Source organism: Diabrotica virgifera, chromosome 3 (genome assembly GCF_917563875.1).
Source record: "Diabrotica virgifera virgifera chromosome 3, PGI_DIABVI_V3a".
In the NCBI taxonomy this organism is placed as follows: domain Eukaryota; kingdom Metazoa; phylum Arthropoda; class Insecta; order Coleoptera; family Chrysomelidae; genus Diabrotica; species Diabrotica virgifera.
In genome coordinates this window covers 251,920,287-251,947,291 of record NC_065445.1, presented here as the reverse complement: position 1 = coordinate 251,947,291, position 27,005 = coordinate 251,920,287, and the positions used below count along the sequence as shown (strand labels likewise).

At 31.6% G+C, this 27,005-nt stretch overlaps 1 protein-coding gene across 1 annotated transcript; it reads left to right on the top strand.

The window, feature by feature from the left end:
- Positions 1-26,102, top strand: LOC126881697 (ubiquitin-conjugating enzyme E2 S). Its single transcript, XM_050646108.1, has 5 exons — positions 1-161; positions 217-370; positions 9,853-10,040; positions 10,123-10,251; positions 12,994-26,102. Exons 1-5 carry the CDS (start codon positions 144-146, stop codon positions 13,117-13,119), a joined length of 615 nt encoding a protein of 204 aa, XP_050502065.1. The 5' UTR covers positions 1-143; the 3' UTR covers positions 13,120-26,102.
- The last annotated feature ends 903 nt before the right edge of the window (positions 26,103-27,005 follow it).

Sequence of the window (27,005 nt, the reverse complement as noted above, 5' to 3'; positions counted from 1 at the left end):
CGCGCTGTCATTGGTCCACAAAATTTCAAAATGTTTCTGACTGCTCCATAACGCCAAGTTAAAAGTTGTTATGGCGTTATTTTAATGTGTTCGTGCTTTTAGTTGTTAGGATTTTTTGTTAAAGAATTGTGATATTTTATACAATGGCTTCTGCTGGAACAGTGAGTATCGAAATATTAATGCTAAACGATATATTTATTAAAAATTTCGTTTCAGATGTCAAATAATGTTGAGAACCTCTCCCCACAAATAATAAGAGGGGTTGTAAGAGAAATGCAGGATCTAGTCAATAACCCTCCAGAGGGAATCAAAGTTCAAATTAACGAGGAAGATGTAACAGATATACAAGCTTTTATTGATGGCCCCGCAGGTAATGCACTAGGTTGCAGACACTTTGTTTTTTTACTAACACAAACATGGCTTATCAAAGTATGTAGATTAAAAAACGGATTTTTCAGTCTGATTAATTCTTGATAACCGTAAGATTCAATCTAGTTTAAGCAGATTTTCCCAATCATGAATTTTGCCATTTAAGGTCCTTTTTTGTTATGTTTATGAACAAAAAAATCTTGCTCTAAAACCACTACTTTTTGCTGTCTATTTATAACAAGGGTGTTTTTTTGGGAGAAATATAGTATTGTTATTCTAAATAACAGTTTTATACTCTGCAAACTTCTTAATATTTTAATAAATTATAATACACAAAGTAGAGTTTTAATAAATTAAATTTTTTTATTTGAGATTGACTTATATTTGGGAATATTTGGGAAGTCTTTTATGTGTAGTAGTATACAGTCCCTGACCAAATTATTAGACGCCATATATCTATAGCCACTTCTCTTTTCATTAACTTCCAAACATTTTCAACAGGGTTCACATTGGGGCTATTACCCGGCCAATCCAACACAGGGATGTCTTGTTCTGCTAAAAAAGCTGTAACAGACCATGCTGTATGGCAAGGAACTCCATTAGGCAACCCGTCTTGGAGCTGCAAAATCAACAGCCTTTGCAAGACATCTTTACACTGACTGGTCTTGCTGTATCATTCCTTTTACCACATACAGATGTCTAGTACCCTTGCTGCTAATGACTGACCAAATCATCACTTTTGTATGGTACTTTACAGCAATTTTTGTTGACAGGTCTGTTTCATTGTTGAAAGCACATTTGAAATTCTTCAGAACAAGGCTTAGTTTGTCTGTCGTCGTAGAGAAAAGTTTCACCCTGACTGTGCTATTCAGACTGTTAAGCACCCTACAATAGTGATGATTTGGTCAGCATTAGCGGCAAGGGTACTGGACGTCTGTATGTGGTAAAAGTAAAAGGAATGATGCAGCAAGACCACTACAAAGATGTCTTGCAAATACGGTTGATTCCTCAGCAGCAAGACTGGTTTCTAAATGGGGAACCATTCATTTGTATACAAGATGGAGCTCCCTGCGATACAGCACAGTGTGTTTGGTAGAACAAAACGCCCCTTTGTTGGAATAGCTCATTAATAGTCCCCATATGAACCACATTGAAAAGGTTTGGAAGTTAATGAAAAGAGAATTGGCTAAAGATTTATTTATTTATATGATCACAAACAAAACACAGCTCTTAGAAAGAAAACTTGTGGAATTATCATCCTCAAATGCAGGAAACAGTACAGGTTAGCATTGATAGTATGCTACGCAGAATTAAAGCTCTAATAGCGGCTAAAGGTGCCTCAATAAAATATTAACATTTAATTGTCGTTATTTCTGTTTTCCTTCAAGAGTCAATAAATACATATTTGTTCATTAATAATGATGTTTTAGTTGTGATAAAATATAGACAATTAATTGGACAACCAAACAACATACATTGTATCTGGTACATTTAGTATCACCTCAGAATTAACATTTTTATAGACTCTTATAGTGCGTCTAATAATTTGGCCAGGGACTGTAGTTTGATAGCGATTGGACTTAAATTATTACTTAGCAGAGATAAAAAGTTAAAACAAATATAAACAAACATAAAGTTTAAAATCATTTGAGCACATCTAATAGCTTTGCAGAGCTCACTAATACAACCTGTAGTTTATTTTTTAACCAGGAGGAGTAAACTAAAAAGACAGATTCACACCCATGAAAGTCACTAAAATAATAACCAAATACATCTTTTTTGGTTGATCTAGTTGGCCCTCAACGGTATCCATAAATATTATATTAAATTAATACGTTGCTAAAGAGTTCCAAAAACAACTGCTTTTTATATAAAAGAAGACTACCAATCTAAAAATTAAAGGAATAACACAGAAAACACAAAAATCACCGATATAACTTAATTAACCTATGAAATGTCACTAGTGTCAAAATTTGATAAATGTCATTAGTGTCAAAATTTTATAACAGTGGAGTAAACTTGTCTGCGGTTGGACCAATTACAAACAAGCAATACAGTGCGGTAAATTTGAATCACTCCTCTTGGTTAAAAAACAAACCATAGTTTAAAATGTTTTCCAAATAAAATGTTACAAAATCAGATAGCCGTAAAGTCAAGGTATCATTAACTTCATATTAATTTTTTTACCATGACTTTAATTTCAGAAATTTTAAAATTCAGGTCTACGAGTTTATAGGGAGGGGAATTAACCCTCAAAATACTAACATATTTTCATAGTAACAACTTAAAAATAATATCAAAGAAATAAAAAAAAAAACAAATTATTGTAAACAATGGTTATTGAGGTAAATGAAGACAATTTTCTAACAAATGTATTTCTCCAAAGCAGTAGTTTTTAATCTTTTTGATTCATGTACCACCTACAGTTCCTTTTATTATTTTTGGTACCACCTATATTTTTAGATTGTCTTATCAAGACTTACTAAGTACTACAATTTTAATTTTTTTTGTGTTTTGTTTTCCACCAGTGGTACATGTACCATACATTGAGAACCGCTGCCCTAAAGTAAACCTAACAGAAATGGCATTCTGATCTCTTCGAGTAACCCTATCAAAGTCACATGAAGTAATATCCTTACTTTCAAACAAAGGATATAGGTATTTAAAAACTCTCAATTATGGACACAGACATTTCAAGGAAAACATGGGACAGATTTGTTCAAATCAGGTATTATAAAGGCAAATGAGAAAAGCTAATCCCTGACATTCCTTGTAAAAGTATAGGTTTTGAAATATTGTCAAAATTTGAGGGGTACACTAAGATAGCTGAACTTTATTTAATGCAACTTACCTGCGGTTGAGTCCCTGAATCTTTACCCGTGCGTCATAATTTAAAGCATACGAAATAAGTCGATGATAAGTCAGAAATTGAAATTTACTAAACGCAACAGCAAGTGATAGTAAGTGACTTGCTGTTGCGTTTAGTTAATTTCAATTTCTGACTTATCATTGACTTATTTCGTATGCTTTAAATGATGATGCACAGGTAAAGATTCAGGGGCTCAACTGTATGTCTATGGTTGATATGGTAATTTTTATAGACACTTGGCTTAATTAGAGCTTTTATGACTCTGAATTGGGTTCTCAAGTTAGAAAGTTAGTCTTAAAACTAGTACTTACCTAAAAACTCAAACTAGTTCTCAAGAGTCGTGCTAGCAAATATATTGAGTGTGGATAGAATATCAAATAAATATTTTTATTAGTGCACTTTGGTAATGATCTGTCAAATTATAATTGGATCTGTCTACACCCCCCTGTAGGAAAATATAAGCAACTCGATACATCTGTATTAAATTTCCAAAAAAAGATGAAGGGTATTGCCACAGTATAAAGAGGGACAGTAGAACCACTCTTCGAAAAATTGAAAGTAAAATCTGTAGTCGCGCATGGCGACCGCGCAATGTTGGCAGTCGCTTTTGCCCCACTCTCGCATTGCTATTAGCATAGAAACATACGGCTTTTAACAGGGAAAACCCACATCCACCACTGGTGAATTACCAATTGCGTACTGCCGGTATTACTTCCTGAGATCAAAGCGCTGACAGAAGAGTGATTTTACTGTGGAATGTCTATATACTGTGGTATTGCTTTATATTAAGCAAATTATTAATATTTTATTGTCTCCTATAAATTTTACAAAATCACACAACTCCTTATTGCAGTCTTCAATTATAATTGTCTTCAATTGACATATATATTGCGATGATATTGACTTGCAAATTTTATTGCATATTGACTTACATTAACTATACTGTTTTTATTTAAGCAATTAAAAGTTTAACATATCTGCTTCATTACATTTATTTTTTATGTACATCTCATTAGGGGTATCAGTAAGTTCCAGTTCGCTTTGTTTCAGGTTCTTTTCAAGTAGAATGTCAACACTAAATCAAACACAGATTTCACATATTTTTAATAAGTAAAACTATTGTTGAAAGGCAATTTTAAATAATCATTTTGCTGTATATCCTGTCTCTTAAGTTGTACATTGATACTTCAGCTGTATCAATATAAATTCATTGCCTGATGTGGCTAGCTGACTAAGTCTATGCTTATACAGTTGAGTCTGCGAGTCTTTACCCGTGCGTCATTAATACCTGGCGAGATAAAACACATACTTTTTATCTAGCATCATTCTCTTCCATGCATGAAACACATGACAAACCAGCTGCCGTTTGTTATTAAGTAAAAACACATGTTATTTTTATGAACCATCTAGACTCAGTGCATTGAAAAGAGATAGGTACAAAAAAAGACGATTCGGTATGTTTTCATATTTAAGCACAATTTGTTTGACGTTTCTGCTTTGTTTACTTTTGTGGCTGTCAGTCAGTTGAATTTTTTGCGGTTTTTGTCGAATTTTTGCGTTTGAAGTTTCTTTATATTACACAAACAGTTGTTTTCACAACTAATTTTATATTGGGCTTTGAAATTTTAAGGTAAATAATTATATTTTGACAATTAATATTTAAAACATACAAAGCTAACGCCATTCACACAGTAAAGAAATGATTGTGTTTAGATTTCCGTCAAAGTGAATAAAATAACAAAAATAAAATATGTTATTGAATTTTTTTATAAATTGTTTATTTATTTATTAATCAATAATAATAAAATAATTTATTAAGCTACTTCAAATGTAGCTGTAATTCTGCACAAAAATTTTGAAGAAAAACTTACATTTGACATTCTATATATTTGATAACGTCAAATTTTATAATAAAAGCCGCAATCGGAACAGTAGCCACTTTCTGTCACTTGTTGTTGCCTGAAATAGATTTCCGACTTATTTCGTATGCTTTAAATGATGACGCACGGGTAAAGACTCGCGGACTCAACTGTAAGTTCTGTACAAGGAATGATGAAAATTTGAGAATAGGTAGTTGAAATTGTCTATTATTATATAAGAAAAAGTTTACAATTCTACATTTTACAAAGCATTTTACAAAAATGGAGGAGAATACCCCCTCTTGAAGGTTAAAAATATACATTCAAAATAAGTCCGGAATTGGATAAAATGACTAATTCTAAGGAACTTTTGTTCTATAGAGTTTTTTCCTTAAGTAAATACTTTTTGAGTTATTTGCGAGTGAATATGTTCATTTTTAACAGCAAAAAACATGTTTTGGGACGGTTTTTCGGAGATAACTCAAAAGTAAGTATTTGAGCAAAAAAATATTCTTAGCAAAAATATAGCCTATAAAAAACTGAAAAAATGGTGTATGCTTGAGGTCTGTAGACCCAGTAGAAGCAGAGTCGTAGCTAATGAAAAGTAGGTTCTTCTTCATCAAATTCCAAATCGAATATTTCAATGCGAAATAACCCAAAAATGGAGCACTTTTCGGAGAAAATTCATTTCAACTTTTTTAAAGTGTTTAAAAAAAGGTTTAAGTATTTTTGTTTTAAAAAAAAACTTGTAACATTACAAGTAAGTGAGTTACGCTCAAAATATTGTTGGTTCCTTTTATTTTTTGGTAAAAAAATCGCGAAAATCGCCCCCTAATGAGCATCACAAATAAATTTTATCATTACCACTTCACAAGTTACTTTGCTTACAGTCGGAAAAATGAAAGAATACCCATGAACGAACATATAAACACGCTGTATTTTCCTGTCACCGTGTCACACAAAAAATTGGCCAGCGCAAGTACATGTAATAATTATTGTTACATGTACTTGCAGTTGACAATTTTCTTTGTGACACGGTGACAGGAAAATACAGCGTGTTTTATATGTTCGTTCATGGGTATTCTTTCATTTTTCCGACTGTATGTATTATTTATATGATCTGTAACTTTCATCGGTTCAAATCAAAGTGCTTATTTTTGAAAAAGCTGTAGTTAAAATGGCTTGAACGAGTAACTGATCACGAGTTTAGGCAAATTTTGAACACCCATAGCATAACCAATTTTTGTCTAACAAGAAAACAAAAAAGCAAAAATATTCAGAAAAGCAAAACATACATTTTATTACTCTTTAAGATTTTTGGTATTACTAATAATTTTTAAGTTAATTCCATGAACAATTCCATTTTTTTTCAAAACTAAAAAAAAATGTTTTATTTTAAACCCAATTTTTTTCAAAAATGAGCACTTTGAACCAATGAAACTTATAGATAATATAAACAATACATAAGTAAAGTAACTTGTGAAGCGGTAACGATTAATTTTATTTGGGAAGGCAATTAGGGGGTGATTTTCGCGATTTTTGTACCAAAAAATAAAAGGGACCAACAATATTTTGAGCGTAACTCACTTATTTTTAATGTTAAAGTTTTTTTAAAAAACAAAAATAAACTTTTTTTTAAACACTAAAAAAATTGTAATGAATTTTCCCCGAAAAGTGCTCTGTTTTTTGGTTATTTCACATTGAAATATTCGATTTGGAATTTGACGAAGAAGAACCTACTTTTCATTAGCTATAACTCTGCTTCTACTGGGTCTGCAAACCTCACACATACACCATTTTTTTTTTTCAATTTTTTATAAGCTATACTTCTAAGAATATTTTTTCACTAGAATACATACTTACTTTTTGAGTTATCTGCGAAAAACCGTCCAGAAACATGTTTTTTTTTGTTAAAAATGAACATATTCACTTGCAAATAACTCAAAAAGTATTAACTTGTGAAAAAACTCTATAGAACAAAAGTTGCTTAGAATTAGTCATTTTATCCCATTCTGGGCCTAGTTTGAACATATATTTTTCACCCCGTATTTCCCAATTTTTGTAAAATGGAGGGGATGTAGAATTGTAAACTTTTTCTTATATAATAATAGACAATTTCAACTACCTATTCCCAAATTTTCATCCTTCCTTTATTTTTTTGGAGGTTTTCGTAAAATTTTGTGTTCCCTGATGGGCTACTTTGGCTAGGAGCATAATTAGTAATTTTTGCTTAGTAATTTAAATAGTTGTATTTTCAAATTCTGAAAAGATGGCGTGAAAGAGTGAATCCCATTTTTGATTGAGTGGTGAGTTTTTTCATCTCGGTAATATGCCAGCACATTCATTAGATCTTGTGCAATAGTTTTTGGCAAAACACAAAGATCACAACTTTGCCAATCTCTGTACAATCCCGATATAACATCATGTGACTTTTTCATGTTTCCAAATTGAAAGTACCTATTAAAAGGGCAAAGTTTCGATCCCACAGAGATGAGTCAAATGGATTAGACGATGCCACTGAAGGCCATTACAAAAACTGACTTTCTGAACTCATTCAATGACTTTATTCACATATGGTAGCATGCTATTAGTTGCAATGATGATTATTTTTGAAGGATGCCACTAGTTGGATAACAAAAATGCATTGTGAGGTTTTGAATGAAGGTCAGATACTTTTGGGGCACACCTCCTATTTAGTGATGAGCAAAACAAGAACAAGACCAAGACCAGGCTAATCTTGGTCTTGGTCTTGTTCTTGCAAGCTTGGTCTTGGTCTTGCAGCTAAAAGGCAGTCTTGGTCTTGGTCTTGCACTAGCCGGTCTTTTTCTTGGTCTTGGTCTTGCTGCAAGAGTCTTGCTGGTCTTGCTTTTTTGGTAGTAATAATTTGAACCAAACACTTTCGAATAAAATGTACATTGAAATAAATAAAGATGTGAAGAATGAAACTATATTTTTTGCTTTAAAATTTTAACAGAATGTAGAATGTAGTTTCAAACGGATACCAATTTTAACATTATACATTCACCTAATGACCTAATTATTTCTCTCTATATAAAGAGATTAGAGTATATTTTTATAATGGTAATGTTATCAGTAGGAAAAACCTGCATTTACAACCCTTGTTGCAATTGCCGGCCTTCGGTTGTGTCACGTTGTGTTTTGCATGCTGTCGATACCTGCCACCTGCCTTCAGACCACGTCTTGAGTCTGGATTACTATTTATTGCCCCTGTATTTTAATAAAATGTTAAAGAAAACGAGCTTCTTAAAGGTGCCACAAATGGTCGGGGACCTTCAATTCACAGATTTTACGAAAAGGGATAAACGGTTTATAGTTGTTAACAGATAATGATCTGCCCCTTTGACTCGAACACTGTAGTATTTATCCTACGAGGGTCAAATTTAAGAACATAAATTAAATTTTTTTAAGAGAACACAAAAATCAAATATTTTTTACTCTATTTAATCATTATTTAATATAATTAACTTTTTTTATAAACTAACTAAAACATATTTTTTAGTAAATACTTACATAGTTACCATACCTATTTATAGACCTAATACTATAACATAATAACTAAACCTAATGGGGAGTTATAAACGCTTAATTCTGTAATTTGTTATCTTGCAGTTCTTTAATTTTATTTAAACTACATTGCTCTCGTAACACGAGTTATTCGCACTTTTTGTTTTCACATATTTTTGGATTGAATACCCATTATGACATTTAAAAAGTTGAAAATATTCGGATGTGGGTAGTAAAAACTAGAATTTAAAACACACTGAAATTATGCGCATGCATTTCAAGTGTGGTACATACTATTTGTAGTACTGGCCCTTTCTGGGGAAAACCTATATTCTTCCAAATAGTTTTCAACTATGAAATCAGTAAAATTCTTTACGCGTTTGTCATCCGGGATTTTCACAAATAATTCAACTTCTAACTTTCGTTGATTGTAAAAAATTAATCCAAAAAATAATTTTAAAAATTTTCCAGTATCGGAATTTTTGTCATTATATTTAGAAACTGAACCTAAGCTTTGGATTTTGCGATACCAAGCTTGACACATTACAATCGACAACCAGTTATATTTTATTCAGGCCACAATGCTTTCACAGCATTGTGAATCCCTTTTCAAAATCTATTATGATATTTTTTGTATTAATTTTAAATTTAACGACCTACATTTTTCCTCGATTATGCGAAAAGAATTGAAATAAGTGTCAGTATTTTTATTAGACAAAAAAGCGAAAACTACTGGTACATAAAAACCGTTTTTAATTGCATTTTTTTAATGGATTACCCTATCTATAATTACATTTTTTTGTCTTACAAGTAATTTCAATTGTCTTTGAACTGTCGCCGTTTGAAAACTTGCCTTCTGGACACTTTGAAGGTTGAGAAAATGCAAACAGTTTGACTTAATCAAAACGACTTAAAAATATAACCAAAATATTATGTATTTTAAAAATTCGATATTGTTTAAGGTTTCGTACAATGTCAGTATATATTATTGAACTAAAAAAATAAAGTTAAATAATAAAAACCAATTTTTCTCAAAAAGTGCAAGAGTCTTGCAGCTTGGTCTTGGTCTTGCGTGGTCTTGCAAGGTTCGGTCTTGGTCTTGGTCTTGCTCTTGGTCTTGTTGCAAGACCAAGACCAAGACCGCAAGACCAAGACCAGTCTCGCTCATCACTACTCCTATTATAGATGATTTTCTGTTAGTTTATTTTAATGTTGATACGTTTGCTTTAGGTACCCCATATTGTGGAGGCGTGTTCAAAGTAAAACTAACACTCGGTAAAGGTTTTCCACAGGAACCTCCCAAAGCTCATTTTTTGACAAAGATTTTCCATCCGAATGTAGCTCCAAATGGGGAAATTTGTGTCAATACTCTCAAAAAGGACTGGAAATCAGACCTCGGAATTAAACATATACTATTGGTAGGTTTATGTCATGGTTTTCTATATTTAAATTAGCAAATATATATTTTCTTGCATATTTTGTAATCAATCTCCTTTTTAGACTGTGAAGTGTCTTCTAATTGTACCAAATGCCGAGTCTGCCCTTAATGAAGAAGCAGGCAAACTCCTTTTAGAACATTATGATGATTATTCTCAAAGGGCAAAGATGATGACAGAAATTCATGCACAGGTAAGTAACTCGTAATATATGGTCCCTGTCCGCCACCCCTTTCTCCCACGTTCCTGTCCCACGGATTTGTCCGCCCTGGAGATTTTGTTTAGTTACGTCATGACTTAATTATTCCCAAATTTTGGTGCACTATGTTGATCACTAACGCCACAAAAAAAAAACAATAAAAACCGCTACTTTTACCCCTTATAACTACCCTCGTTCCCCGCTCAGCTGTCCGCACGTGTGGGAAAGTCATGTACATGACTAATCCAATATATCCCCTCCATAACTCCAACTAGGTAATAGTGTAGCAAATTTTTCAGATTTTCATTTTCTTGTATTAATTCATTCCTTTGTAGTTTATATTCAATATTCTCCTTCCCGATCTCCTGTGTTTCCTTAACTATATTTCTTATTATATTTTTTATATCCTCAAGTTCTTTATTTTTCCTTTTGTTGTCATCTACTAGTTTTCTCATTAATTCCATCATCCGTGATTATAGTACATACATTCTTTCACGGTTTTTGCTGTAAATGTTAAAGAACAGCTTGGAATTTGGGAATAGGTAGTTGAAATTGTCTATTATTATATAAGAAAAAGTTTACAATTCTACATCCCCTCCATTTTACAAAAATTGGGAAATACGGGGTGAAAAAATATATGTCCAAGATAAGTCCCGAAATGGATAAACTGATTAATTTTAAGCAACTTTTGTTCTATAGAGTTTTTTCACCAAATCAATACTTTTCGAGTTATTTGCAAGTGAATATAATCATTTTTCAACAAAATATCCACGTTTTTAGACGGTTTTTCGCAAATAACTCAAAGCGTAGTCATTTTGTCGAAAAAATAATATTACCAAAACTATAGCCTATAAAAAAGTGAAAAAAACGGTGTATATATTAGGTCTCTATACCTAGCAAAAGCAAATATCCAAATAATGAAGCATTCTTGGGGAAAACACATTACAACTTTTTTTATTTTTAAAAAAGTTTTATTTCTGATTTTATAAAAAAAATTCTATTATCACATGTAACCAAGTTACGCTCAAAATAAAGTTGGTCCCTTTTGTTTTGGCAAAAAAAATCAGGACGATCACAACCCAATTAGCAACTTAAATCGTTACCACTTCACAAGTTACTTTACTTATGTTGTGTTTATTCGAGGTGTGCAAGTACTTGGAGGAATACGAGAAACGATCGTGCGCGAATAGCGGAGGAATATTGCAACTTTCTTAAATAATTCATATTGTCAATTGAAAATGTCAAATTGACCTATATTTCATACCTACTGTCATTGAAGAAGAAAAATTATATATTGCTCCACAATATTGATATGATATGCAATTATTATATTATAAAGGTAAATTTAATTAATTGTATTTTGCTTGCAGTACTGCATGTTAATAATAACTAATTTTATTTACTACATACAATTGTTTAAGTTTTAATAACATAACCTGAAACTGACTTTTTCTTCTTATTATTTTTTTGGTATGGCCTTGACAATTATCCAGTAACCAGGACTAATATAATTGGATAATATAATTAAAAGTGCGAAAAATGTTGCTGAGCGTAGAAACCAGTTATCGCTTTGCCGAACTTTCAGTTCCATCGATTCCCTTTGTAAGTTTCATCGATTCAAAGTGCTTATTTTTGAAAAAAAAAATAGTTTTAAAGTAAAATTAAAAATTTTAATTTTGAAAAAATGCTTTTTTTCAAAATAACTTAAAAATTGTTAGAGATACCAAAAATCTTAAACAATAAAAAAAGTCGGCTTTACTTTTCTGAATATTTTGTATTTTCTTGTTTTTCTGTAAGACAAAAATTGGTTAAGATTCGGTGTTTCTAAATTTGCGTACACTCGTGATAAGTTCAAGCCCTTTTAACTACAGCTCTTTCAAAAATAAGGACTTTGAACCGATGAAACTTACAGATCATATGATCAATACATATGCGAGTAAAAAACTTGTGAAATGGTAACAATTAAGTTCATTTGAAATGTTAATTAGGGGGTGATTTTCCCGATTTCTTACCAAAAAAAGGGACCAACTTTATTTTGAGCGTAACTTGTTTACTTTTACTGCTAAATTTTTTTTTAAAAAACAAAAATAAGCGTATTATTTTTTAAACACTTTAAAAAAGTTAAAATGAGTTTTGCCCAAAAAAGTGCTTCGTTTTTTTTGGTTATGGCACGTTAAAATATTCGATTTGGAATTTGACGAATATGAACCTATTTTTTATTAGCTATAACTCTGCTTCTACTAGGTATAGTGACCTAATATATACACCATGTTTTTCACTTTTTTACGTGCTATATTTTTGATACGAGTTTTTTTTTGACCAAATACTTACTTTTTGAGTTATTTGCGAAAAACCGTCTAAAAACGTGGTTATTTTGTAAAAAAATTAACATATTCACTCGCAAATAACTCGAAAAGTATTAACTTGGTGAAAAAACTGTATAGAACAAAAGTTGCTTAGAATTTGTCATTTTATCCATTTCCGGACTTACTTGGAACATATATTTATTTTTCACCCCCAGAAGGGGGTGAAACTTACCCCTAGGGCAAAAGTACACATCGTCACAATATCACTTTTTTTCTTTGACTTGTTAGCTATGCGTATGCCAAATTTCATGTCAATCCAATCGGTTCTTTAAAATTTAGAGGTTTGGAATATTTTACTTTTAAAGAACGTACTATTATTTTATATTTATTAATACTTTATTAATAATTTATTAATAATATTATTTTTCAGCAACACAAAAGCAAAGGTATAGCAGGAGATGGCCCCCTAGCGAAGAAACATGCCGGTGACAAAAAACTAACAGCCGAAAAGAAAAAAATACTTAAAGACAAAAAGAGAACTTTAAAGCGTTTATGAGGTTATGTGGAGTTGACTGTATGATTTGAATCGTTTAAGATTTGTTCAGTTCATTTATATTTTTGAAATATTTTAATTTTTTACAGTTAGTGCTATTTTAAAACTTCGACGTATTGATTTACATCTTATATTTGCGCATACCTAAGTAGATTTTGATGTTAATACTGAAGATCTACGATATCTTGTATACCTATACTTGATAAACCTAGGTTTCTTGAAGTTTTCTTCATACGTTTCTATCCTGCCCTTATTCGATCAGTTTACTTTTACACGTAATATAATCATCTTTTTGTCAGTTTACCTTCATTTTTATAATCTTTTTTGATTAGCAACTCATTTTATAAATCTTTTTTGATTAAAAACGTTGTGTGTTGCTTCGTTCATTATTTAGTTTCGGCTATTCGCTTTAAGATGTACCTCATAATTTTTCTTCGTTTTATTGATGTCTCTCCTTAATCCAAAGATAGCACTTACTCTAAGTTTCTCTGTTCTATCTTTGTAGTAGAGTTTGGTTCAAACGTGTTCAGTGATTTACGTGTTCACACACAAATCGAGTATATTTGTAGTGTTTGTTCCTAATTAAGTCAAATAAAACCAATCGTTTAAGGCGTGGTTTCATACGAGGCTTCGTCAGCGGAAACCGAAGGCACTTAATTTCGGTTCAAATTCAGTGTGACTGCTTATATGGTGGCAGTCTCTTGAGTTCCGCTGCGGTTAGCAGCAGAAAATTCCATTGACTTTTCGGTTTGCGTTGTCGATCATGATCAGTCACAGGTATATTTCGACGAAATCAGAATTGGTGTTCAATATCACAAACAGTGCGTGCGTTTGTCCAAGCTTGAAGAAGAATGAGTTAAATTTGTTCACCTATAGACTTGTTGGATTGATGACAGTTGGTTCTGGCCAATTGGTTCAAACCAAGGTCATACATCTAAACACACACATGACAGTAATTCATTGACTTTGTCAAACAAAAACCTGTTCTTTATAACGCAAATTAAACAAATACAAATATACAGGGTGTTTCATTAATAATTGTCCATATAGTAACTGGAGAAACCTTAGCACAAAATACAAAGATTTAACCTAAAGCACTTAAATAAAATGTGGTTCCGTACTGAGTTACAGGGTGTTTTATTTAAAAATTTAAAAACTATTTTTGCTCAGCATTTTAAAACTATTCGACGTATCATTTTCATACTTGGCAGGAAGTATAGGTACTGTACAAACTACTAAATTATGTTAAACAAACGTTTCTGTCTATTACCAGAGGCGTACGACGGGGGAAAGTGAATGGTTGACCCTTTAGAAATTCTACGGCACTGGCGGAATTGCTATTTTAGTTCAGTTTTTGGATTCTCCAATACTTTTTATGAAAATAATATACTCTTCATTCGTAACGATAAAATCATTAGTTTTCGAGATCTTTGAAGTTAAAAATGAAACGACACAGTTATTTTGATTAATGTATTGTGTCGCGTCATTTTTAATTTCAAATATCTCGAAAACTAATCATTTTATCGTTACGAATGAACACTATATTATTTATATAAAAAGTATTGAAAAATTAAAAAATTACACTAAAATACTATCCCCTGTCGTACGCCTCTGGTAGTAGCTAGAAACGTTTATTTATCTTAATTTAGTAGGGTGTACAGTACCTGCACTTTCTGCCAAGTATCAAGTCAAGTCAAGTCAAATTTATTCATCACATGCGACATTATACAAAGTACATGTATGAGACAAGTCAAAGATACAGACATACATCTTAAAAGTATATAAATTAATAAATACGACAAAACATACTTAAAAGTTATTTTTAGAATATGGCTCTAGCTCACAAATGTATTGATGTACACACCTCCGAAAGTTTGGCTGATGTAAATTCATTCGTATATCTATTGGCAATTTGTTAAAGAAACTTATGGCTGCATAATGTGTGCTACCTTCCAACAAAAAGAACGATGTTGTGGAAGCATAAAGTGATAAGAATACGCCAAAAACTTTTAAAGTACTGGGTACAAATAACTTTTAAATTTTAATCATATGAATCATATCATAAATTAATTAAAATAACTGTGCCGTTTCATATTTAACTTCAAATATCTCGAAAACTAATGACTTTATCGTTACCAATGAGCTATTATTTACGTAGAAAGTATTGGAGAATCTAAAAATGACAAGGGTCAACCAGTCACTATCCCCTGTCGTACGCCTCTGATAGTAGCTAGAAACGTTTGTTTATCATAATTTAGTAAGGTGTATAATAGTCGCACTTTCTGCCAAGTATGAAAATGATACGTCGAATAGTTTTAAAATGCTGAGCAAAAATAGTTTTTAAATTTTTAGATAAATCACCCTGTAACTCAGTAAGGAACCACATTTTATTTAAGTGTTTTAGGTTAAATCTTTGTATTTTGTGCTAAGGTTTCTCCAGTTAGTATATGGACAATTATTAATGAAACACCCTGTATCTAAAAAAAACACGGGAATGTCCGGGAACATTCCGGATGAAACCGGAATGTCTTGTCTGTCTGTCTTTCGCGGATATACGTGTATAAGTCACTGTTTACGTTTTAAACTAGTTCACAAGGAGAAAGAGCGTTTGTTTATTACGAGGGCGGAATCATAGAGCTTTGCGCTACTGTTTTTGTTGAGCTAGTCATCACTGAGAGAGGAGAACAGCATGTGTGAGAATCAAAATAAAAGAGATTCGCGTCTGCTCACTTCGAAAGAAGACAGCAGAGAGAGTCGTTGTATTTTCGCGGGGTAACTAGTGGTTATTACTAATAGAGTAGAGAACAGTGTCTTCCCTTCGAGAGGCAAAACCAGAGATAGTTTTTCGTTTGTATTGTTCAAAAATTTCTAAAGGACTGGTGTAGAGTCAGTAGTAGTAATTATTAATAAGGGATGGATTAAGTAATAATTATTTAGGATTTGATACAGTGAAAAATATATTATTTTTCGCATGTGAACAATATAACACCTACCTTTAGTGTACCACTTTTATCAGCATGAATTAATATACACTCCGCCAAAAAAGTATCGCATCACCTTAAAATTGGGACATTTTTAATGTCTCATATTTCCTAAACCTATTGTTCGATTTGAGTGATATTTTTAATATGTTATAGCTTTATTCTTCACGAATATCGATGTAATAATATTGTTGCTAAACAGATAAGTGTCATTGTATACCGGGTGTAACAATGATAGTGTGTTTTTTTCTCAAAGTTTGGAACATCCTGTGGAATATTCTAGCGTATATAAAATATTGAAATTAAAACTAAACTGTAACCTTAGGCCATCTAAACATTTTGCTTTTTGATTCATTCGCTTATGTTGGATAATAAAAAAGTTAGGTACTTTAACAACTAGAAATGCTCTTCATCAATACAGGGTGTTTCTAAATAAGTGCGACAAACTTTAAGGGGTAATTCTACATGAAAAAATAATGACCGTTTACTTTATAAACATGTGTCCGCAAATGCTTCGTTTCCGAATTACGTGATGTTGAATTTTTTCTTACAAACTGACGATTTATTTATTGCTCTAAAATCGGTTGAGATATGCAAATGAAATTTGGTAGGTTTTAAGAGGTAGTTATTGCGCATTTTTTGACGTACAATTAAGAATTTTATATTCACCATTGGCATATTACCCGGTCATATTACCCGTATGCACGCCAATGGTGAATATAAAATTCTCAATTGTATGCCAAGAAATGCGCAATAACTACCTCTTAAAACCTACCAAATTTAATTTGCATATCTCAACCGGTTTTAGAGCAATAAATAAATCGTCAGTTTGTAAGAAAAAATTCAGCATCCCGTATCTCGGAAATGAAGCTTTTGCGGACATATGTGTATAAAGCAAACTGTCATTATTTTTTCATGCAGAATTACCCCTTAAAGTTTGTCGCACTTATTTAGAAAACCCTGTATTGGAACGTTGCTAGTTGTTAAAGTACCTAACTTTTTTATTATCCAACATAAGCGAATGAATCAAAAAGCAAAATGTTTAGATGGCCTAAGGTTACAGTTGAGTTTTAATTTCAATATTTTATATACGCTAGAATATTCCACAGGGTGTTCCAAACTTTGAGGAAAAAACACATTATCATTGTTACACCCGGTATACAATGACACTTATCTGTTTAGCAACAATATTATTACATCGATATTCTTGAAGAATAAAGCTATAACATATTAAAAAAATCACTAAATTTTTAGGAAAATATGAGACATTAAAAATGTCCCATTTTTAAGGTGATGCGATACTTTTTTGGCGGAGTGTACATAATCAGTTATATTTTAATAAATAATGCGTTATTCTTCCAAACCTTCTGACAATTATTGAAATTTTGAATGTATATATTTAGACTAGTAACCTCAAAATGATCTTCCTCAAAACAATGATACTATCCTCCTAAACAATTAATGATGTAGAACAAAATCTACTTTGGTATGTGTTCGATACAATTTACTGATTTGTAATAAAAATTACTTGAAAATGGACAAATATGTTTCATATTGATTTTCTTGCATTTTAGCAATATATAATTTCATTTTGTATATCTACTTGTAATATTTTTATACAGTTAATTTTAGTGTTTTAGGTAATTCAATATGTTCTTTATATTGTTTTTATATTACAATTTTAACTTACATGCAGGGTTTGTCAAAATCGTTGAAATAGTGACAAAGTGTGAATATGCCATATGAGTATGACGTCATGCCATTTTAGGTTTATTGTTTTATATTTCTATTTTGCAGCAGTTAATTGTAAACTCTCAAACATTTCGGATTAGGTATTTCGTTAATTTTGGAACTTTTACTATTACTAGAACTTTTAATCTGAGGTCTTTATATATTTTAAGTTAACGTTCTGTAAAGAACTGAACTTTTTACTAAGACATACGCATTCAAATGCCTCTTAGAAATCGAAAAAGCATATGAAAACATCCTTTTTTTGGTCGTAACACTTCTGTAACATTGTATTCATGGGCCATACATTCTTGAAGAAGAATTGGCAGATGACACGGGATATTTTCATGCATAGACATATAATATCTAGGGTACATTCCATGTCAAATCAGTCAGGCAAAAAATTTTGGATCTCCGATTTGTCTGAAAATTGGTATATAGCTTCTGCGGGACGTAAAAATAAGATATTTAAGGTCAAAAAATCTTCTTCTTTTTTTTTCTCAAAATGTTATTTTATGCGATTTTACAGTGATTTGGTGTTTATTTAAACAAATTTGCATTTTCTGTCGTAAAGTATCAATGAAAAATATAAAATTTTAATAGAAAAGACTCAAAAATGTCATTATATGGCATTATAACAAGTTATTTTGAATCAAAGCAAGTTTTTGATCAAATTTTATAGTGTAAAAAACGTTAAAATACCGTTTTTTACATTTTCCTCCATTCCTAAAATACATCATCATCGATTTGGCTGAAAATTTGCCAACAGATAGCCAAAAGATAGGACTTTAAGTGGTTAGAAGGATTTGACTTATAACACCAAAAAAGTTACATGCACTAATATCAGACTCAAAAGTATATATTAGTCCAGTCGGGATAGCATTTGACCTTGAATGCCGAGCTGCCCAAAATTTTATTTTTCTGATCTTTAGGGGAGTCAATAGTAGCCTAAATTTAAAATCACGAATGAATTCCTCCGTTACGTTAGCCGCTATCTTGATTTTAAAGGAGAACCTGTTTTGCTCAATATCTCCGCCATTTTTAACTTTTCGACAAAAATGGTAGGAACTGAAATTGTTCCAAATAAATCGTATTTACAATTATTACAATTTCTTTTTAACAATTTTTGTCGTGAGGTCGATATTTTCGACTTACAGTAGACGCCTATATTTTTGACTATAATATTGCATGTAACTTTTTTGGTATTTTAGAAAGAATAGCAATTAGCAGAAGCTATATACCAATTTTCTGACAAATCGGAGGTCCAAAATTTTTTTGCTCCAAAATTGAGTGATTTGAAATGGAATGACCACTAGACTGCGCGCTGCAATCTGAAATTGTTCCTCCAGTGCGACAAAGAAAAATGTTTGGCACGTGGTAGATAGACTCTGCCTATTGGCCGATAGAAAGAGATGCTTACCTTGTTTACAAACAGTTTTCTCTGTCTCACTGAGGGAATAGTTTCAAATTGCAGCGCGCAGTCAAGGCATTATTTATATATCTATGTTTTCATGTTGATTTCAGAGCGGGTATATTTAAAAAGGGCGTGGTTCTTTTGTTATTGGCACAGAACATTTTTCCATGCTCAACCGTCAAAATCTGTGCCAAATGCCTGTAATTAACGGCAAAAATAAAAGCAGATCCGTACTCAACAAAATAATTTTTTGCTTTTATTTGGTTTCACATTTGCTAAAAAATAATATTCTAAAAAGGCTGATGTGGCATAATATTACTTTTTTTGTATGAAGGCTTTTTTTACTTATTGTACTACATTTTGATTTTAAAAATTGTTAATTCATAGCACAATTTTTACGAACGTTTCGGCAATGGCCATCCTCAGTGCCACATATTTTTTAAAATAATAAATCGTGGTAAAAATAAATAGTTCTTAAAACAAGTATGGATTCAGTTAGCTCCATTTTCTCTTTTTGAAAAGTATGTTATCTATTACAAAAAAGGATGTTTATTATTATTTTGTACAAAAATCCAACTGTAGATCTGTTATCGAAATATTTGAGAAAAATACTGTTTTGAATTAACAAAAAACACGGACAAACCAAGGTCTTTAACCTACGGTTACTGCTATATTATGATTTTATAACATGATTTCATTAAAAAGTTTAGTTAAAGGTGCATTTTTGTTTGGTTTGACAAACCTTTTGTGAATAAACTAGGGTGAGCGTATTCAAATTATGTTTTTTTAAATCTTTTATGCGTGTCATGGATGTATAGTTTATTAAGAATATATTACTTGATCACATACAATGCGTGTGCCTATTGGTACCCATATAATACATATAATAGATGGTGCCCATAAATCTGTTGCATCGACGATTTTTTTTAAATGAAATTTAAATTTGGACCTTTCGTGTTTTGAATCCCAACCTTGATTGAACCTTGAATGGAAATTAAGAAGATCAAACTCACCTATTTGTGACAGTTTTTCCGAGATTTGTTAACTTCAGATGGAGTAAGATATTCCCCATAAGGCATTTCGCTCATTATCAGGATATTTATTGTTAAAGACAAGAAAAAATACACAATTACCTTGCAGTCTCGTGGGTTAGTCCAGTCGAACCCGCTTATTGGAATAGCCTTCGTGACAAGCAAAATGATTCCTATAACCAGAATATTCTAATAACCGATCATTTGTGGCTAGTAGAAAGGTTTCGGGATCTGAAATTTCTATTCCTTAAACCGGGATATTCCGGTATTCTAATAAGCAGGTTCGACTGTACAACGTAAGCAACCGTGGATTTCATTCCAACTCACGAGTTAGTTTGACATGCCTGAAATATGTCTTCATCTATGTATGATGATTAAATTACTAACTAAAGTTAGTCTCCTGAAATATGTCTTCATCTGTGATGAGTAAATCACTAACAGGTGGCAAACGTTTTGATTTGTTTTTTGGCAGGTTTGCCATCTGCCAAAATGAATCAATTTTTTTTAAATTTATAAAACACAAATACTCTTTCTAGATACATTTAAAATTCTAATAGCAAATCAGACCAATTGAGAGATGCTGAGGCGTACATGATAGCTTTAAATAGCATAGATACTCGAGCAAGGTCATCACTGATCAACCGGAGTGATAGGATATTGGACTTACACTAGTTCCAGCAATATAATGACGGCTGCAGTTGTAGACAAAACGTCAGGAAGAAACTGAATTGTAGACTACGTCTATAATCCCTAATTTAATGCAAAATTTTAAAAAATCCACAAGGAAAAAGTTTTTCTGTAGTTGGCTGTATACCATGTAATACAAAAAAAGTAAAATCCTGTATAAAAGGTATATTTAAAATCTCTCAAAAGGGCCACATCAAAATCACATAACTAGTTTTCGACTGGTTTACCAGTCATCAGTGCTTACCTAAAATGAATATCACCTGATAAAATAATGCAAAGATATTGACATTTTGACTACGGTTAAAAAATTATCGGTTATACTCACGTGGAATGTACATGCTAACCACCAAGATATTATTTAAGAAAAATATGTGGCATGTGGGTCAAAGCCCAGTAAAAGTAGTCCGTCAAGGATACATTGGTTTAAAATGTTTCATTAAGCGTGGTTATTTAAAATATTTTGCTAATCTGCCCCAGGTAACATCTGAGCTGTGGATTTGACTTGTTCACATGTTGAAAGTATGACTGCAAGTGACAATGAAATGGATAGAGAGCTCCGAACGATGACAAGACAGAAATGACAGTTCCACAGGAAGTTGAAAATTAACCTGTCATATTTAAAGACTATGGTGTACAGCTTGTTAAAATTAGAAGTGATGTAACAACACACTCCATTGTGAAAGTTATCATTTAAAATTCATTAAACTAGTTGTTATAGTTAAAAATGTACAGTAAAACCTCCGTTAACCAAAATAATTGGGGGGTAGGCCGTTTCAGATAACAAAAATTTCGGTTAAAAATAACATTGTTTTTTGTATTCTTGGTCAAAGGTATTCTTGGTCAAAGTTGGTGTTAAAAAATACTATGAGGTGATTTCATAATGTGTTGCATATTTAATTGCGTTCTTTAGTTGTATAAAAGCAATGTTGACGATGTTGACAAATTAACATCATATTGTTTCCGTTCTACGATAAAAATTTTCTTTTATTGCCGAAAAACTGTCAGCCGTTTAGGTTAAACGATGTTTCGGTTAAAAAAGTTTGGGTTAACGGAGGTTTTACTGTATTCACGTAAACTGTAAGTGGAGTTATTTAGGCAAACCACATTACACAAAAGTTTTGTATTCGAGAACTAAATTCAGTAATCAAATTTGCCTTTTTAAATCTTAGATCTCTTGATAATAAGATTTGTTTACTGAATTTAGTTCTCGAATACAAAACTTTTGTGTAATGTAGTTTGCCCAACTAACTCCACTTACAGTTTACGTGAATACATTTTTAACTATAACAACTAGTTTAATGAATTTTAAATGATAATTTTCACAATGGAGTGTGTTGTTACATCATTTCTAATTTTAACAAGCTGTACACCATAGTCTTTAAATATGACAGGTAAATTTTCAACTTCCTGTGGAACTGTCATTTCTGTCTTGTCATCATTCGGAGGTCTCTATCCATTTCATTGTCACTTGCCGTCATACTTTCAACACGTGAACAAGTCAAATCCATAGCTCAGATTAGCAAATATTTTAAACATCCACGCTTAATGTAGCATTTTAAACCAATGTTTCCTTGACGGACTACTTTTACTGGGCTTACCGTAGTCAAAATTTCAATATCTTTGCATTATTTTATCAGGTTATATTCATTTTAGGTAAGCACTGATGATGACTGGTAAACCAGTCGAAAACTAGTTATGTGATTTTGATGTGGCCTTTTTGAGGGATTTGAAATATACCTTTTATACAGGATTTTACTGTTTTTTTTTAATTTTAAAACATCTTTCTACACGAAATGCTTATTTTATGCTTTATATCTAAATTGAAACATAATTATAATTCTTTACAAAAATAAATTAATTAAATCTTCACAAATTTTCACACGTTAAAACAGCAATTTACTCTAAATAAATATCCTTCACCTAAAAATCACATATAAAGAAACGACTGTGCATTCATGACTAAAAAGTAATGGTACCGACAGTTCTGTCTTTAATAAGAAATAAACTACCTGAGTTAATGATATTATTCCACAATTTTAATTACCTACCACAATAACCTCACCTACAATAATATACAATAGACAAGTATAGTTGTGTAATGCACTTTGGTATATCTTCGCGAAGACTTTACGGAGTTTTCAGAATGTGTCAGTTTTTTATATAAAATATGTAATGTGAAGATTAACTTAAGAACCATAAAAATGTATAAACATGTATGATCAAGTACTATATTTAAATATAGACAATTTTCTGGAAATTAAGTGGTCTCTAAAACACGACTTCGACTACTTTTTTTATCTAAAATGTAAATAATTATATAATTTGTTGTAAAATATAGGTATATTCATTATCAGCGTGTAAGAATAATGTCCTTAGGAAAAACCGTTTATGTATAGTTTAAAATTTGGAGGGAAATGACAAGAGCTATGCTGTATTAATCACTTTTGCGCATGGCTTATTCTCATCACTAATTTATCTATCATAGTTGTTCTTGATTTCTAAGACGTAATAGCTATTTGTATAACAAGGGAGGAAAGTGCTACTTTTCCTCCCGAGAATGAAGTTTACTGCCCGACGCGTAGCGGCGAATGAAGTTTACTGTCAAATATAAGTCAAATTAATAATGTAAACATTGTTAAATCAAAATAACAATTTACTGTTTTTTACCATTCTGCAAAATACAGAGTGTTTTATAAATAAACGTTAAAATGTACAGAAACTTACGTAATAGAAAATAGATATTGTACAGGGCGTCAATAAGTTACATTTCATGAATGAAATACCATGACGTCACTTTTACTTTTCCTCCCTAGGGAGGAAAAGTACAACTTTGCTCCCTACAATCAGGTCCGGAAAAGTATACTTTCGGTAGAGGTAGGAAAAATACTTTTCCGTACGTCCATAGTCCATCCTCAAATGAACTCGTCGGAGATCTCGGCGTTTAGCCACAGTTTTTAACTGTGGTCTGGCCAATGGATACTCACATATTAGCCTCGCCATATGTATTAATTCGCTCACTAGTCGCTGTTCTAAGCCTTGCTGTTGTAGGTGACAATTTAATATGGCCTTGTACTACTTCTGGACGTGCGCTAGTTGTTGTTGCACCTGTATCCACCAAAAAGATCTACATCTATTATTGATACGATACTCGATGTATAAGTTATGCATTCCACCGGAAGACGTAATGTTAACGGTTACTATGAGGGCTCTAGTTCTCGAAGTCGACAGTTGCCCCTTGGTGTCGGCCCGCTCTAGTTTTCCGACTGTTGTACGATCTTAATTATACATATTGGCAATAGTCAATGGATTTTGTGAAAATGCTAAAACAGGTCATTTTTTATTTCAAAGGATTTGTTCCGGAACCATTAGTTCCGTGTATGTAGGCTCACTCAGAGAGCGATATGATATAATATAATAGACATATATTATAGTATAGCTCTCCGTGCATGACAGCTTTAAAATCAGCTGTAGACGCAGTACTACCATACCGATGTAACGTGACACAGGGTAGCAAACAAAATTTCAACCAATCACGTGCTGAATTACATACAATTTTCGGTAAAAGAACTTGCATAGTGTCATACATAGCACAAATGTGCGTGCAAGAAACGATACAAGAAAATGTATATAACTTTCTAATATCAGAAACGATATAAAAATGATACAAGAAAATGCATAGTGTCATATGGCCTTTAGGTTGTGAATCAAGCATGTTAAAATGCACCCAATTAGTCAACGACAACTGAATGTTTTAAACTTTTTGACAGCTGGTCATATTTGCTTATTGTCTGAATTAATAAAATTAGTTTAATTTATGTGGAATTAAAATATTAAAATACAACAAAATATAGAGTAAGAAAATAATATGTTAGATGAAGATTGGTAAAATTTTGTTGGAAATCAAATTGTGTAAATCGAAACACTACCTACTACATTTTGCATTTTCCAAATAGGTATATAGTTTTTTATTACATACAATACTAAAAGATTTACAGTTAAGTACCTGTTGCTTTTAAAAACTATTTAAAAAGTCTGTACAATTATAAACTTACTTTTGTCTCTGTTCTCACAACAATAGAAACTAAAACAACATTTGTTTACCCACAGCCGCCATATTGAATAATTTTTGACAGGTCATTGGAATGCCCAATCAGAGCAAACGTATAACGTATCCGCTGTCATTCATCTGCGCGTAGGGCTAAAAATTTTTGATGAATTCGTGCACATTTACTCGCGCCTAAAGAACTATAGCTTCAAAAATGTGTTGTCTTTTCTAAGTTTTTTATCTGTTTTTAAGTGTACAGATTTATTAAACCGAAGTTGTGATTATTAATTGTGACATATATCGTTTCACTCCTTCTACAGAGATATTTTTAAGGCTGATATTACAGTTTTCTGAGAAAAGAGATCACTTGTATTTTGTTGGTGAGATAAACACAAAAATGAAATTTTTTGAGTTAATACACTTCTGAACAGGATGTGCGATTTGTGGAAGTGTTTCGAAAAGATAAAATTTTTGAAATTCTCACTTTTCTCTGCATTTCCCATATTAAAAAAAAATGTTTGGAATAATATTAAGTTTCAAAAAACTCATACAGAAGTAAAAACTTCAAGTTGTATATTGGTATAAAATCGTTTATTAAAAAACTTCATAAAATGCCATCTAAATGGATTGCAAAACGTTTTCGTTCTAATTCAGAACATCTTCAGTGCATTCTGCTGAGTAATTGGAACTAGCACACTATTTAAAGTGGTAACTTCATAACCTTCATTTTATGAAGTTTTTTAATAAACGATTTTATACCAATATACAACTTGAAGTTTTGACTTCTGTATGAGTTTTTTAAACTATGGTATACAGCCAACTATTGGGATTTTCCCATTGATTTCAATATTAAGTTTAGTTATTAACGATAATTAAAATATTGTTAAAAGTAGTCGAGTTTTAGGGGCCACTGTACAAAGAATGTAACTGAGACTTGTACATAATAATAATATTATTTATGATTAATTTTCTTTAGGTGTAGCACGAGGCACCACAGTGCAATCTATCGTTTTATTTATTTCACGGTTTTTATCAACTTTAGAATGTGTTTTTGTGTAGTTTGTGAAGTTATTTATTAATAAATTTATTACTCTGTCGAATGTAAGCAGTTATTTCTTTAGTATTAGTCAGGTATGGTATTGTGAAAACCAAACATAATATGTGTATTAACAGGAAAAAGAGACGAGATAGAATAGGGCAAAATGTTACAATAGACCCATATAACTTTAAAAGAGTGGATAATTTTATATATCTCGTAGCAACAATCACCGGAGCTAACGATATCACGAAAGAGATAAAAGGGAGAATTCAAGCAGCAAACAGATTATGTATGTATGTCTAGCATCCACAACACTATTAAATATAAGAGCCTAACACGAATATAAACAAAGAGCCGTAAACAAAGAAAACCAAACTACCGACAGACGAGTAAGAATGGGATGGGCTGGGCTGCATTCGGAAAACTCTCATATACAGGGTGCGCCAAACCTCTGGTTTTATATGAAAATGAAAAGTTGGTTAGGTGTAACTTATTTGTTTATTACACAAATTATCTGCTGAATGGTAAGTCGTATCATTTATTGAGTTTTACCTGTAGGTAGAGCGTAAAAAGCTGAGAATTTTGGTATACTTAACTCAATATTTTAAAATTTGTCATTTATCTGGTTTTCGCAGCATACCGACGAAATATTACCATTTTTCTCAATAAAAATGTAGATATTTCGAAAATTATTAACTTTAGGCCTATAAGACCTTATACAAATTTTTGATATTTTTAAAAAATATATTCAAAAATGATTTAATATATGGGGTGGTGTTCCATTTAAAAAAATACAATTTTGGTTCATACCGTCGTTCTGACTCACCCTGTATAATCGAAAATATTTTTAAATTATAGACGTCTTAGATACACATTAGTTTTGTTATTAACATTTTTTTGTATATCTCATAGTTTAGCCGTAATCAAAGAAAACCAGAGGTTTGGCGCACCCTGTATACTGAAA

Bases quoted from the DNA above. Each gene is read 5' to 3' on its own strand.
- LOC126881697 (XM_050646108.1), top strand. The intron at 371-9,852 runs GTAATGCACTAG...CGTTTGCTTTAG, and splicing joins TTTTATTGATGGCCCCGCAG to GTACCCCATATTGTGGAGGC. The intron at 10,041-10,122 runs GTAGGTTTATGT...TCTCCTTTTTAG, and splicing joins GAATTAAACATATACTATTG to ACTGTGAAGTGTCTTCTAAT.